The sequence below is a fragment of the Terrapene carolina genome, unplaced genomic scaffold (assembly GCF_002925995.2).
Source record: "Terrapene carolina triunguis isolate 2854851 unplaced genomic scaffold, T_m_triunguis-2.0 Scaffold440, whole genome shotgun sequence".
Taxonomy (NCBI): Eukaryota; Metazoa; Chordata; order Testudines; family Emydidae; genus Terrapene; species Terrapene triunguis.
Genome location: NW_020664791.1, coordinates 69,085 through 84,753, shown reverse-complemented (window position 1 = coordinate 84,753; position 15,669 = coordinate 69,085). Strand labels below are relative to the sequence as shown.

Here is a 15,669-nt window from a genome sequence, read left to right as displayed (position 1 = left end):
ACCCAGCATGTCTTTTCTTATCTGCCACCCCTTGCTTCAATCATTTTCACTGACTAATGCCCACGTTGAATTTAAATCACAGGGATCGAGGCATAGCCAGACCTCATTCGGCTTTTCAGTTATAGACACATGACTAACCTAGTGCACGGATGCGCTACCGTCTCAGCCGTTGCCAAATTGCTCATATTAGCAAGATCACTTTTTAAAAAAAAGCCTCCCTCAGGCCAAAAGGAATTTTCCTGTCTGGCCGGGTCATTGGAATCAGCCACACATCTGTCGTAAGGCAGCATCCTCTTCCAGGCACCATGGGCCCCGCTCTGAGATCTCGGAGTGCAGTTCTGTGGCACTGACAGCCAACGCTGCTCTAACTACTGCCCTGGCTGGCCAGGTCTCTGATCTGAGCACCGCTGGCTGTTAGAGCGAGTGGAACAGCTCCCCCGGGGCTGGAGCGAGCTCACGGTATTAGCATAGTCCCGCCCCCACCAGTAATGTGACTCCTCCCCTGTGCAGTGAGAAAGTGAAAGTGACCCGGAACCGGCCACACAGCAGCTGCCACCATGGCCTTCGCGAACCCGCTGGAGAAACTGCAGGAGGAGGCCATTTGCTCCATCTGCCTGGAGTACATGAGTGACCCCGTGAGCATAGACTGTGGGCACAACTTCTGCAGGGCATGCATCGCCACCTACTGCCAGGAGACGGGGCGCGGGGCCAGCGGGCCCGTGTCCTGCCCTCAGTGCCGGGCGGCCTTTCACAAGAGCAACGTCAGGCCCAACAAGCAACTGGCCAATATTGTGGAGACCATCAAGCAGCTGGGGCAGCCGCCGGCCAAGGGGCGGCCAGAGGCGCTCTGCAGGAAACACGAGGAGAGGCTCAAGCTCTTCTGCGAAGAGGACGGGGAGGCCATCTGTGTGGTGTGTCGAGAGTCCCTGGAACACCGGCCTCACGCCGTCTACCCCATTGAGGAGGCGGCCCAGGTGTACAAGGTAGAGGGGAGCTGGGCTTAGGGTCGCCAACCCTCCAGGGCTGTCCTGGAGTCTCCAGGAATTAAGGCTTATGTCATGGGATGAAACCGCCAGGAATATGGCCAACCAAGACTGACAGCCCGAGCTGTGCCGGAAGAGCTCTTTATCCACAGCTTCCCCTACACACCCCTCCATCTCCCCGGGTAGGGCCGTGGCCAGGGGAAAGGGGGCACGGCCAGGGTGTCGGCATTCTGGGGACACCCCCCGCCCAACCACGACTCAGTCTTATGGGGCGGTGGGTGGGGGGAGGGTGATTCACTCTCTGCTGACTGGGCCTGCCCATTCGGTGCCAGCTGTGATGGTGGTTTTGCGATGTGAACCCCTGCCTCACTCGGGCGGGGCTGAGACCCAGCAACTCATTCCGTGCAGGCCACAGAGCAGCCAGCAGATGGCAACAGGCTTTGGGCACAACCACCCGGGGCTGGACCCCCCTTTCTTATTCCACAGTTCCCCTGAGCCATCCTGCTCCCCTTAACCCAGAAGTCCCCAATCTGGGGAGGGGTGCTTCCCCAGGGGGGCACAGCTGGGGCCCAGGCCAGCCCTCACGGGGGGCAGGGAGGGAGTGCCACCCAGCTCTACTCCTGGCCCCAGGCCCGGCTGCCGGCCCCAGCTGCCAGCCCCACACCCGGTGCCCTGGCTGCCAGCCTCGGCCTTCGGGCAAGGCTCTGCTCCCAGCCCTGCCCCCAACTCTAGCCATGGCCCCAGCCTTGGCCCCCTTACCCCTGTCCATATCGCCCACTCCTGGAGCCACGGGCCCACTCCCGGCCCCGAATCTGGAGGGTGTGGGGAGGGCGTGGACATGGGTAAGGGGGAGCGAGGTAAAAAGTTTGGGGACAACTGTCTTAACCACTTCACTCCCAGGCACCTGCTCTAGCCAGAGCCTGGAGAAACAGCAGCCCAGATTCTGAGCGTGAGGAGGGATTCTCCAGACATGAGGAGGGAGGGCAAAGGTGGCTGCTCCCCACCTTGGCAGCCTCTGGATTCGGGGCTGGGGATTGATCTGGGTCCTAGGGTCGTTCTGGCAGCAGGGAATAGCTGGAGCACAGAGGTGCCGTGGCCATTCCCTCCTCTCCATTCATGCCCCCTACGCTGCAGGCCAGGCCGAAGGGGTATAGAGCGGTAACACCCTTATGCAAGGGCAACGCCAAGGCAGAGAGTGAAACCTGCTTTTCACCTGCTTGTCGCTGCCAGAGAGCCACAGAGCAGCAGGAGCAGGGACCACCATCTGGATTCTTAATCAGGCACTAATTTTGCTCACATAAATCCCTCGTGCATGTTTTTGTGCACACGTGAAAATGCAGGAACAGGGCGTGCAAAGACATGAAGGGGCAACTTGGGGTCCAGGAAATGACAGGCCCCTTTCTGCACAGATGGCTTCTGAAACGCACCTGTAATGGGAAGGCATTAAACTGCTGCGAATAATGAAGAATCTCAGCCCCTGTGACTGAGTTGTATAGAAGCCTGTTCAGGGACTGGCAGGGAGACAGTTAATACTCCCTGAGCTGAGGAAAGCTCACAGCTGCCTGATCTCAATGGAGGGATTGTCTGGGCAGTAGGGGTGGATCAGCTGTTAGAATGTTAACTGTCTCCTTGCCAATCCCTGAAACAGGTTCTATACACCCCCTCACACACTGGTGTGCGCTTTTCAACCGGTTTGATAGGAAATGCAAATAGTCGAGATCAAGTCCAGCAGAGAGGGGTCAGAAATTGACTGGATTTATTTTTCTTGTCAGCTCAAACTCCAGAAATCCCTGGAACGGTTGTTGAAAGAGGTGGATGAAATCCAGAAACATGCAATGGTGGAGAGGACAAAAACCCAGGAATGCAAGGCAGGTGTTTGGGTTCCCGTATTAAAAAGGACACTTCTGACATCGATGCCCACAGTTAAGAGAACACTGTCAACTGGAAAGATAGTTATTAAAAAAAAGATAAATTACTTTAAACATTAATAACAGTTTCAGGTACCACATCTGCTCCTCGGCCATAACAACATTTGTGTATAAAAAATCCCCCTTGTTGCCATGAGAGACCCACAGAAACAAAGGAAACTGACTATGCCAGGGAAAACAGTCAGCGTGACTAGGCACAAAATACTGGGAAATTCGCAAAGTAACTGAACTGGAGAACAATAGAGGACAATCATTGTTTTTCTTTAAGAATAACACCAGTAATCAGGATAAAAGTCATGAGAGTTGGCAGCACAATGTGCTGTATTTTAAACTAATGGCTATTCTCCCTGCTGGGGGAAAGCCAGAAAGTGAAACTGAGTCCTTTGATTATACAGAGCAGGAGCCAGACGCAAAGAATAAACAAGGAGCATCAGCAATAACAAAGAAATCTGGCTTTCAAAGATCTCTCACTTTTTACAGATTTGGGGCCAGACGATACCATCTAGCCTGATAGCAGGAGGCAGAGAATTCCACCCAACAACTGGGCGGGTTATTAGTGAAATAAATCTATTTAGCTTAACAAAGAGATGGTTAAGGGCTGACTTGATCACAGTCTATAAATACTTACACAGGGGACAAATATTTGATATTGGGCTTTGCAGTCTATCAGAGAAACATGATCCGATGGCTGGAAGTTGAAGCTAGACAGATTCAGACTGGAAAAAAGCCACAATTGTTTAAGTGATGGTAATTAACCACCGGAACAATTTACCAAGGCTTCTCCATCACTGGCCATTTTTAAACCAAGCTGGGATGTTTTTCGAAAAGCTCTGCCCTGGGAATGATTGTGGGGCTGTTCTGTGGCGTGTGTCACACAGGAGGTCAGACTAGAATGATCACAATGATCCCTTCTGGCCTGGCATGCTATGAATCGGCTTGTTTACAGCATGTGATCCTCGAGATAACAGTATCCCTTGGTTGCAGTGTTGGCACGGATGTGGGGACGTAAAGGCTGAGGAGGGTGTTATGAAACATGATGTGTCTTTCTGCCCTGTGACTGTGCCTTGTTTGAGTCAAGGGTTAGGAAATCTCTCCTCCAGGGGCACAACACAGCAGCCCGGGCGTGCCCTGGATTTGTATATGAGGGTTATTTTTTTTCCAGTTCATATCAGTGCATGTGAAAGCACCCTGAGCACCCACAACTCATGAGGCAGGCCCATAGAAGGCCTGAGAGAGGCTTAAAAATCATGACATTAGAATAAAGAAATTGGAAGGGTTCTTTTTATTTGCCTTCTGGTCTTCGAGCCTTTAGGGTCATAATTAACAACAACAGAGACATGGGAAGGGATATTGAACCTGGCGCATCGGGGTTTGAACCAGTCTCTGTTAGAGACAGGGTGCTACCTAAGTGAGGGGCAGATTGTCCCATTTGCTACGGCCAGGTGGGTCCTTACATGTTCCTCTGAAGGGTCTGGTCCTGGCCACTGTCACAGACAGGACACTGGGCTCTGAGCCAACCTGGCAATGCCCACGTTCCCAGGGTGACCTCACTTCACATCTTCAAGCTTTTCTCTGCGCCCATGAGGGCCAGAAAGGTGCTTCTGAGTGAAACTGAAAGCTGAGCTTCTCCTGCAGGGCCGGCTTTAGGAAGTGCGGGGCCCGATTCGAACAGTTTCGACGGGGCCCCGACAGGGATGACTAAAAACCACAAAAAAAAAAACCACATAAAAAAACACGCAGGGCTTGTACTCACCCGGCCGCGCTCCTAGTCTTTGGCGGCGGTCCTTCACTCACTTCAGGTCTTCGGCGGCAGTGAAGGACCCACCGCCAAAGACCCAGAGCGCCTCCAGGTGAGTAAAAATTAAAAAGGTGCCTCTGCCACTTACCCCCCACTCTGGGCGGCCCTGCCACTGGGCGCGGGGCCCTCTTAGGTGCGGGGCCCGATTCGGGGGAATTGGTGGAATTGGCCTAAAGCCGGCCCTGTTCTCCTGCAGCCCCTGGCTCTGGCATCTGGGAAAACGCCAGCTATCACCACGCCCACAAGAGCTGTGGTGCTGTGGGTCTGACTCAGCGGCCTGGGGAGCAGATGTGCTGGGACAGTGGCAGTGCAAACTTCCCCACGCCAGCTGCCCCCTGGGCTGGGGGATCACCTCCGGGGCTGGGGCTGGGGGAGAGCTGGCAGAGCCGCTTAGGTAAACAGGGCCACCCCGGTCCCCCTGGGCTGAGATCTCCCCTGTTGTTTCAGTCTGAGCGGGAGGAGATCACGCTTCAGGCCTTGCTCCTCCTTCCGTGGCTGCCAAGAAGGGTCCAGTCCAGGGAGAACCAGGTGTTGGCAGCAGTTGCCGAGTGGCAGGACCTGGGACCCCAGCTCCTCTCACACGGGCCACCAGACAGTCACTAGATGGGATCAGGCGCAGGGCGTCGCTAACCAGCGCTACACACGCGCTGGGGGCTGAGCAGCAAAAGGCGCAGGGGCTCGATACCGCGCTCCTGAGCCTGCACAGATGGGCTGCTTGGCCCTGCGCAGCGGCTGTTTGAAGAAGGCCGGGTGTGGTGGTCAATGGCCTCTGAACGGATTCAGAGGGGGCTGCGATCACTGCGCTGGGCTGACTAGAGCAGCACTGTCCTATTCCTTAGCGTCTGCTGCCATCTAGAGGCCATTTTATTTAAACACGGTGTAATAATCATCTAGTCCAGGGGTCGGCAACCTGTCAGAAGTGGTGTGCGAGTCTTCATTTGTTCACTCTAATGTAAGGTTTTGCGTGCCAGTCATACATTTTAACGGTTTTAGAAGGTCTCTTTCTATAAGTCTATATTATAGAACTAAACTATTGTTGTATGTAAAGTAAATAAGGTTTTTAAAATGTTTAAGAAGCTTCATTTAAAATTAAATTAAAATGCAGAGCCCCCCGGACCGCTGGCCAGGACCCGGGCAGTGTGAGTGCCACTGAAAATCAGCTCGTGTGCCGCCTTTGGCACGCGTGCCATAGGTTGCCTACCCCTGATCTAGTCTAACCCCCGCCACGATGCGGATTTGTTGTGTTTAAACCATCCCGGACAGATGGCTCCAGCCTCCTTTTGAAACTTCCAGTGAAGGAGCTTCCACAACCTCCCTAGGCCTCTGTTCCATTGGCCTCCTGCTCTTACAGCTCGGCAGTTTTTCCTGAGATTTAATCTAACTCTGCTCAGCTGTAGTTTGAACCAATTGCCTCTTGTCCTGCCCTCTGTGGCAAGAGAGAACAACTTTTCTCCATCTTTTTTATGGCAGCCTTTCTAGTATTTGAAGACCGCCCTCTATCATGTCCCTCCTTAATCTCCTCTTTGCACGCTATGTCTCTGTTAATGCAACCTAAAATTGCATTTGCTTTTTTTGCAACAGCATCGCATTGCTGACACATGTCGAGGTTGTGATTCGCCCCAACTCCCAGATCCTTCTCAGCAGTGCTGCCGCCAAGCCAGTTCCACCCCATTCTGTATTTGTGCGTTTGGTTTTTCTTCCCTAAGTGTAGCACCTTACATCTGTTTTTGCTGAATTTCATTTTGTCGTCTACAGCCCAATTCTCCAATTTATCACCATCCCTCTGAATTTTAGCTCCATCCTCCAAAGTGTTTGCAGCCCTCTCTGCCCCCCTCCCCCCTGCTTTGTGCCATCTGCAGACTTGATCAGTGTGCTCTCTAGTCCTACATCCAGGTCATTAATAAAGACGTTAAATAACTCCGGACCCAGAATAGATCCCTATGGAACCCCACTTGAGATCTCCCTCCAATCCAACATCATTCCATTAATAGTGACTCTTTGTTTGCAGTTGTTTAATCAATTATATATCCACTCAATGGTTGTTCCACCGAGCCCACATTCCTCCAGCTTACTTATCAGAATGACACGTGGGACTGTGTCAAAAGCCTTGCTGAAGTCCAGGTATATTACGTCCACCACATTCCCCCTATCCACCAAACCAGTTATCTTGCCAGTTATCAAGCCAGTTTGGCATGATTTGTTCTTAGTAAATTCATGCTGGCTGCCAGTGATCACCCCTTCATTCTCCAGGTATTTGCAAATTGAATGTTTCATACATTGCTCTAGTAACTTCACAGGTATGAAGTTCAGGCCAACTGGTCTATAATTCCCCAGCTCCTCCTTTCCCCCCTTTTTAAAGATTGGCACCACATTAGCCCTTCTCCAGTCTTCCGGGACCTCTCCTGTCATCCATGACTTTGCAAATGGCTCCGAGATTTCTTCAGCTAATTCCTTCGGCACCCTGGGGTGAATAGCATCAGGCCCTGCTGACTTGAACTCATTTAACTTACTCAGAAGATCTCTGATATTTTCTTTACTTATCCCGATCTGCGTCCCTTTCCCTTTATTGTCTGTGATAACTTTGCTCGTCGTCCGGTCACATGTTATTTTTTGTGTGAAGACTGAAGCAAAGTAGGCAACAAGAACAAATGATAGTGTTTTATCAAAGAGAGCTAATCTGATTGATTAGCGTAGGCCTTGATGGTGGACGTATACACTCTAAAGTTTGTACAGTAACTCCACACTTAAAGTCCTCCCAATTAACGTTGTTTCGTTGCTGATCAATTAGAGAACATGTTTGTTTGAAGTTGCTCAATGCTCCCTTATAACGTCGTTTGGCAGCCGCCTGCTTTGTCCCCTGCTTGCAGGAAGAGCAGCCGGTTGGAGCTAGCTGGTGGGGGCTTGGAACCAGGGTGGGCCGGCAGCCCCCCTATGAGCTCCCTGCTCCCCTAAGTTCCTTGTGCGGCAGCCGCCCAGCAGACTATCAATTGCCGGCAGTTCAGCTGTCCCTCCCCCCACTGCCATGTGCTGCTCCTGCCCTTTGCCTTGGAGCTGCTCCCGGGAGCCTCCTGTTTGCTGTGCAGAGGGGGGGGAAGAAGGGTGCTAATGTCAGGGTCTCTCCCACTCCTGCCCCCCTGCTCCTTTACCTTATCTCCATAGAGCCGGAGGGGGGGGAGGGGGGGACACGATAGAGGTCAGGATGGAGGGAGCTTGCTGGCAGCAGCTGCTGTCTCAGCTTGCTGATCTACTTAAAAAGGCAAAGTACTTAGAGTGGGGTCAGCGTATTTAAAGGGGCAATGCGCATCTCTCTCTCTCTCACACACACGGTGTGTGTCTCTGTCTCTGTCTGCCATGCTGTCTCCCCTCCCTCCATTCGTGCTGCCTTGTAGAGTGTGAGGCTACGTTAACAATGTGTTAACCCTTGAGGGCTCAGCCGAGTGCTAGTTCATCATTTAGCAATAAGGCATTCCCTGGGAAATATCCCTCCCTCTGACTTCACCACCTCAACCAAGCTTCACAATCATCATTGCTGTGTACAGTATTCAATTGTTTGTTTAAAACTTATACTGTGTATATGTGTGTATATATATATATAAAATATAGTCTTTTGTCCGGCAAAAATTTTTCCCCCTGGAACCTAACCCCCCCCCATTTACATTAATTCTTATGGGGAAATTGGATTCGCTTAACACCGTTTTGCTTAAAGTAGCATTTTTCAGGAACATAACTACAACGTTAAGCAAGGAGTTACCGTACCTCTGAAAGTTGTGATGATGTTTACTTCCAGTACATTATTCAGCCACTAGATGTTTCTGTGCTGCAGACAGTTCCAACTAGGGTCTCATCCCTGGTACACAAGGGAGATGAAGCTGGAGCTCAAGCTGTGTGGAAACATACTGGTTTTTCTTTAGTTGTTTTGTTAGTAAATGCCTCCTGTTTAAGATGCGCTGTGATTTTGTATATCCTCTCAGTTACTCCAGTGGTTTATGATTTTAATCCATGCCGTTGATACATCCTCTTCTTGTTCCTGTATATTTTTCTTTCCAAAGGAGGTAGTTAAGAAAAAGAGAGAGAGGATTGTGACTGAATTTGGGAAGCTGCACCAGCTGCTGGCTGAGGAGGAGAAGCTGCTTCTTCAGAAGCTGGAACAGGAAGAGAAGATCATCCTGCAGAGAATCAACGAAAACCTAACCAAACTTTTAGAGCTGAGATCCTCTCTGGACAAGCTGATCCTGGAGATAAGGGAGAAGTTCCAGCAGTCAGCAGATGGGTTGCTCAAGGTGAGCGGGTGGCAGAAATCCCCTCTCTCCAGCCAGGCAGAAGGGGAAGGAACTTGGATCCCAGGACACTGGAGTCCAGGAGTTAGGGTTAGATCTCCTGACACTGGAGTCCGGGTGTGTCTGACTCTTCCCACTGCATTCAGTTCTCTGCTTTACTAACACCAGCTTGTGCCGGGGAGGCTCTGGCCCCTGCTGGGAGAGGGGTGCGGAGTCACCCTGCCTCCAGGGGGCATCAAAGCGGGATTGTTCTCCAGGGCAGCACACTCCTGCTGGTGCTTCCAGGTGTGCAGGGGGAGGGCAGCCGCCGCCCCACCCCTTAGGAGGACGCAATGCGTTACACCCAGTGCATCCAACCCGCTCGGCTGGCCAGTGGGAGGACATGGCCATGAGTGCTCCCTGCCCCCCTTGACGATGGGATGTGCCCACAGGAAGGAGTAGCCCCTGCAGTCAGGAAAGCACCAGGGCTGCATCTGAGCCTGGTAGGGCTCCTGGCCACCCCTTCCCCCAGGTAGGTGCCGGACACAATCGGTTCCATTATTTCCTCCAGGGAGTAGAAGAGCTGTGATTTCTCAGTGCCAGAGCAAGGCACCGTGGCACCTAAGGTGAATGTGCGAGTTTGCTTCCGTTCTCCGGTGGCTCCCTGCCCCCCCACTAGCTCAGCTGGGCACCTTTCAAGAGGAGGGGAAGTGACATCTAACCCGCGTTAGCTAACATGCAGGGTGGGCTGTTACCATGTGACCTAGACAAATTGGAGGATTGGGCCAAAAGAAATCTGATGAGGTTCCACAAGGACAAGTGCAGTGTCCTGCACTTAGGATGGAAGAATCCCATGTACCGCTACAGACTAGGGACCGAATGGCTAGGCAGCAGTTCTGCAGAAAAGGACCTGGGGATTACAGTGGATGAGAAGCTGGATATGAGTCAGCAGTGTGCCCTTGTTGCCAAGAATGCTAACCGCATGTTGGGCTGCATTAGTAGGAGCAATGGCAGGAGATCGAGGGAAGTGATTATTCCCCTCTATTCGGCACTGGTGAGGCCACACCTGGAGTATATTGCATCCAGTTTTGGTCCCTCCGCTACAGAAAGGATGTGGACAAATTGGAGAGAGTCCAGCGGAGGGCAACGAAAATTATTAGGGGGCCGAGGCACATGACTTACAAGGAGAGGCTGAGGGAACTGGGCTTATTTAGTCTGCAGAAGAGAAGAGTGAGGGGGGATTTGATAGCAGTCTTCAATTACCTGAAAGGGGATTCCAAAGAGGATGGAGCTCGGCTGTTCTCAGTGGTGGCAGATGACAGAACAAGGAGCAATGGTCTCAAGTTGCAGTGGGGGAGGTCTAGGTTGGATATTAGGAATCACTATTTCACTAGGAGGGTGGTGAAGCACTGGAATGGGTTCCCTAGGAACGTGGTGGAAGGTAGAGGTTTTTAGGGCTTGGCTTGACAAAGCCCTGGCTGGGATGTTTAGTTGGGGACTGGTCTGCTTTGAGCAGGGGGTTGGACTAGATGACCTCCTGAGGTCCCTTCCAACCCTGATATTCTATGATTCTTTGACTGCCCCACCACTTTAACTCAGGTCCATGGGGTGGACGGTGAGCTGCAAAGATCAATGCCATTGTCTTTTAAACCCAAATGGTGCCCCAGAGAGACCTGAGAAGAGTGGGACAGGAGTGGCCTCTAGCTCAGTGATCCCAGCACTTTCCCAACAGATTCCTTAGGTGAAGGATGCTGGGTGGATGCTAACAGCTATCTCTGGGTCCTGGGAGAAGGAAGTTACTCGGTATGGAATTACCTTTCATTCTGAGCTGACGGGGGAGAATACAGAGCTGTGAAATGAGCAGATCGTATCTAGGTTAGGTCCTTCCATGGATCCTGTTACCATAGCAGCTGAGCACCTCTTAATCTTTAGTGCATTTAGCCTCCCACCCAACCCAGGGAAGCATTATTATCCCCATTTTACAGGGGGGAAACGGAGGCCCAGAGAAGCTATATGACTTGCCCAAGCTCACATGAGAGCCTGTGGCAGAGGAGGGAATTTCACTCAAGTCTCCCAGGTGCTAGGCCAGGGCCCTCCTTCCTCTCTGTACTCATGGGGGTTAGAACCAAGTGACACTGACCGGCTCCCCTGCAGTTCTGGAGTGGCTAAAGTGAGCAACATTTTTCTTTGTCTCCTTTTAGGACATGAAAAGCACCTTGAGCAGGTACGTCTCCCATTTTGCGCCTGTTAACAGACGTGGCTACCTCGAGGGGCTAAGCAGGAGGTTTGCAGCCCCCCAATCTCCCTGCAAACATGGGTTCCACCCCCCCTCTTGTTTTTTCCCAAGGAGAAGTCTCACGTAGCTCACTAATGATGGGAGCTAACCAGGAGAGGTCCCGTCTGGGTGCACGGACAGGAAAGAATTCCTGGCACATTTATGAAGAGCAGGGAATCTGCTCACCCTGGTACCCCTGAGCCCAAGTCCCATCCACTATTGTGGAGCATGCTGTGTGCTGGAGGGTTGCCAGCTCCCACCCCAGAGCTGGCTGCACTTGAGGGATGATATACCGTTTATTGTTTGCTTTGGATGGAGTTGCTGTGAAATGCACGATGTTATTGCTCTGATTAGAGCTGAGAATGTTTCTTGATGAATTAATTAGTATGTTAATTTCGTCTCTCTCTCTCTGCCTGGGAGTGGCTACCGCTCAATGACTGCAGGTAATCCTTGGCCTGTAGCTATTCCGTGAGCAGTTGATTGGGTGTAATTTACATTCAGAATTCAGGCTGCTGTGACTGGACACATGCATCCCCTGTATAGTTCTCTTCCCTGACCGGAAGAGCACAGCTCTTGGACTCAGATTTCTGGGCATGCTTGTGAATTTGAAATGAGCCTAATAGTCAATGGACACCTCTGCTAGTGAAGTAATTGGCCCTGATTGGCATCCCCAGTCAAGGGGCACACAGTGCAACCCCAGAAGGGGGTGCTAATGGTCCCAAGGGCTGTCAGTGGCTGGGGATTGTCAGGGCACAGGGAGGCTCTGGCCATACCCGCTATCAGGGTCTATGCCAGCCTTGGGGAGGGGAGCAGCCAGCTCCATGCATCGGGAGGCCCCCCCTTATGCTGGGTTGATCCTCCCCCGGATGGCTGTGGGCCTCAGGCTCAGGGCCATTGGCTGGGATATCCCTAAGTGGGCGCGGAGACAATCCACACACAGACGTTTCACAATGCAACCGGCTCCTTGCAGGGGATTGGCTGCTCTGCTTGCCCAGCTGCAGGCATTAGCCGGTGATTGGCCGGGGTCTCTGTGCTGACCTGCTGGAATGTCTTCTTTCCAGGTGTGAAGCGGTGACATTTCAGGCTCCAGAGGCTTGCTCCGTGGCCCTGAAAGAGAATTACAGCATCCCAGAGCACTGCCTGGGCCTGAGGAACTTGCTGAAGAAATTCAAAGGTAAAGGGGAGCAGCTGGCTTTGCTTTGCTCCTGAACTGTGAGCTGATGGGGTGTGTGAGTGCTTTGGTCTGTGTTTGTACAGGGCCTAGCGCAAGGGGGACCTGGGCCCGGACGGGTGCTCCTAGGCATTCCAGCAACATCCACACGAAATAGTAATAATAATTTCCAGGTTGGGTTCCCATTTACAATAAGGCCCGGTGTGCCACAGGCACGAACCACTTTAGCCAAGGTCTTGGCTACAAGAGGAAAGTTGCACCAGTTTAACTCAAATTGGTTTTAAACCAGTTGAGTGAAAGTGGTGCAACCCCCTGTGTGGACACTCATTTCAGAGTCAGAGTGGGGGGTGTTTTTGGTTGTGTTAAACCAATTTCCTGTGGCTTTATGTGAAACCAGAACAAGCCAGATTTAAAGTGAAATCCGAACATCCTCGGGGCCTTGGGCACTTGTTTAACGAGATTGAGTTAAAGTTGCATCTTTAGCTAAACCAGCGCAACTTTCTCGTGTTTTCAAACCAGTTTAGTTCAATGGGTGCCAGTTTGTGTGTGAACTCTGTTAAAACAGTTTCAGATATTTTGATGTAGCAACAAAACCAGATTAATCGGTTCTAGGTATCTATAGGATCCGTGTAGTGGGGGGGCTGCTTACTGAGCCCCCCACCATGGCCAGGGTCACTTGTTCAGGTACCCTGCCCCTGTTCCTTCTGACAGGCCCCTTAAACACTGCACACAGTCTCTGTGCAGCTCACAGCACCCTCCCTGGTGTCTAACGTAGCAGCCCACCATAACCATTGTGCCCACCCTAGTATCACCCGGTCTGCATGCGAGTCTGTGCACATAAATGTTCACAAGCAGCCAGTAACAGGGGCTTTGAACGTGGCCCAATCACCCTGCAATCTGGAATATTCACGCGCTGTTTGTAGACTCCAACCAGCCGCCATTACCACTGTTCCCCTTGGTCTGTTCTCAGCTCACCCACAGACTCACTGGGCAAGCCACTTAACTCTTCTGAGCCTCGGTTTCCCCATCTGCGTCATAGGGATCATTCCCGCCTTTGAGCCGGCAAGATCTGCACTGTGCCAAATACTGCCAGGTTGAGCCATCTTGTGTTAAACGGTGTCTCCTCCTCCAGCACCCCGTCCTCCCAGGGGACAGCCAAGCTCCTCTGAACCAAGAAGCAAAATTGCCTCCATAATCACAATGGAGGAGAAAATAACCCTCCGGCTGATACCATGTTGCTAAGGAAACATAACAATTGAGCATCCCATTGTTCACACCCGCTCCCAACACTGGCTCTCCCTGGGCATGCCTGGTTACTGCCCTCCCTTCTCTGTCCCTTTGCCTGTGACTCTTCTCCCAGCATGACGTCCTTCCCCTAATCCGTTTGTCCATCCACCCATCTTTTCTTTTCCTCGCTCTCCCTCCAGAGGACGTGACGCTGGATCCAGAGACGGCGCATCCCGAACTCATCCTGTCCGACGACCGGAAGAGCGTGAGACGGGGAGGCAAGAAACTGATCCTGTCTCTGTTTGACAACCCCAAGAGATTTAACGCCTCCCCACTGGTCCTGGGGGTTCAGGCCTTCAGCACGGGGAGGCGCTACTGGGAAGTGCAGGTGGGAGACAAGACGGAGTGGGGCCTGGGGCTTTGTAGGGAGTCTGCCAGCAGGAAGGGGACTGTTGTCCTGTCCCCTAAAAATGGCTACTGGGTGCTGCGGTTGCAGAGCGGAGGTAAATACGAGGCCCTCACCTCCCCCCTGACCTCACTTCACCTGAGTGTGAGACCCAGGCGGGTTGGGATTTTCCTGGACTACAAGGCCGGAGAAATCACATTTTACAATGTGACCGATCGAGACCACATCTACACATTCACTGACCAGTTCTCTGGGCCTCTCCGGCCTCTTTTCTTTCCTGGTGCCTCCGCGGGTGGCAAAAATGCCGAGCCGCTGGTGATCTCCTGGGTCAGGGACACAGAAGGGAGTGGGTGCATCCTTCTGTAACCGTCTGTCTCCAGGAGGTGTTGACGCTGCCCCTTTATCCCTCCCATCAGCACAGCGCCGGGTAGAGGTAGGAGTGTAATTAACCGGCTCTGAAGAGGGTCAGTTTCACTCTTGTTCTGAGCTCTGAGCAGTGCGGGTGAAGGAGCTGGGTGTCTGTTGGGGGCAGGGATGGAAGAGCAGGACAGTGGGGGCAGAGTTGCCGTATCAGGGGAGAGCACAGCACAAGTTCCCATGTGGCCATGGATGACAAAGATGTTACACGCAGCTTAACGTTACTGAAAAATTAATACCCTCCTAGCCAGAGTCCTCATCAGCTAACCAGTTCCAGGCCGCACCCGGGAAAGCGCTTTATGGGGGCAACGTTGGGGTTTGGTGGCTGGCAAGTGGGGTGTGAGAGTTTAGTCTTCCCGCGGTGACCCACAGGCGAGTGATTTTAGCCACATGTGAGAGATGGAAACGACCTATTAGCGATGTTACTTACACGCTAATGCCTTTTGATGAATTCCAGCGAGCGGGTGTTGGGCACTGTATATAGCACACACTGTTTAGCTGCCAATGTAACAGTGACTTGTCCATACACAAAGTCAATAAAGAACTAATCTGGGTATAACTTAGTGTCTCCTTTAGCGTTCTGCAAGAGGGGCGGGGAGCTGAGGGGCTGGGAAGCATGGGTGAAGAGCCTTCTGTGTCTTTTCCGTTGAATTTTTCATTAATAAATCAGACCACTCAGTGTGTGTGTGTGTGTGGGGGCCCTGTTAGACATAAATAGAAGCCCCATGGTGGACATATTGGTGATGCAATTGGGGGAAACCGAGGCAGTGCCGCTGCAGAGTCATGTGAGGCCACGAGGGGATGTCAAGACATGGTGACCCTTGTTGCAGTCGGCATCATGTCAACTCACTTGAGTCTTCACAGTCCTATTCGAACACGGTGACCTCGGGTAATGCACACGAGCCCGGAGTGCCCTGAATTTCCATTCATGAGACTAGAGTTGATGGCGCTCAGCTTCGTGAGGGGTGAGACACTGGGTCTGTAGCAGAACAATATTTTGCTAAGGAACCGATGGCGTTCACAGCCCATGGTTCTTGACTCTCCAAATCTGTGTCATTTGCCTGGCTGCGAGGACGCTCTGCAGACAGTTCGGATCCGACCAGATAACAAGTGGGAGAAAACTCCAAAAATGATGAGACCATTTAGTCCCAGCTCATAGTCGACGGGTCACGAGAGGCAGTGGAGAAACCCGGAGAGGACCTGAGGAA

General features: G+C 52.2%; 1 protein-coding gene across 1 annotated transcript; it reads left to right on the top strand.

The window, feature by feature from the left end:
* Positions 1–557: 557 nt before the first annotated feature.
* LOC112113704 (E3 ubiquitin-protein ligase TRIM39-like) lies at positions 558–14,696 on the top strand. Its single transcript, XM_024210087.3, has 6 exons — positions 558–983; positions 2,756–2,851; positions 8,759–8,989; positions 11,167–11,189; positions 12,302–12,414; positions 13,839–14,696. Exons 1-6 carry the CDS (start codon positions 558–560, stop codon positions 14,408–14,410), a joined length of 1,461 nt encoding a protein of 486 aa, XP_024065855.2. The 3' UTR covers positions 14,411–14,696.
* Positions 14,697–15,669: the final 973 nt, after the last annotated feature.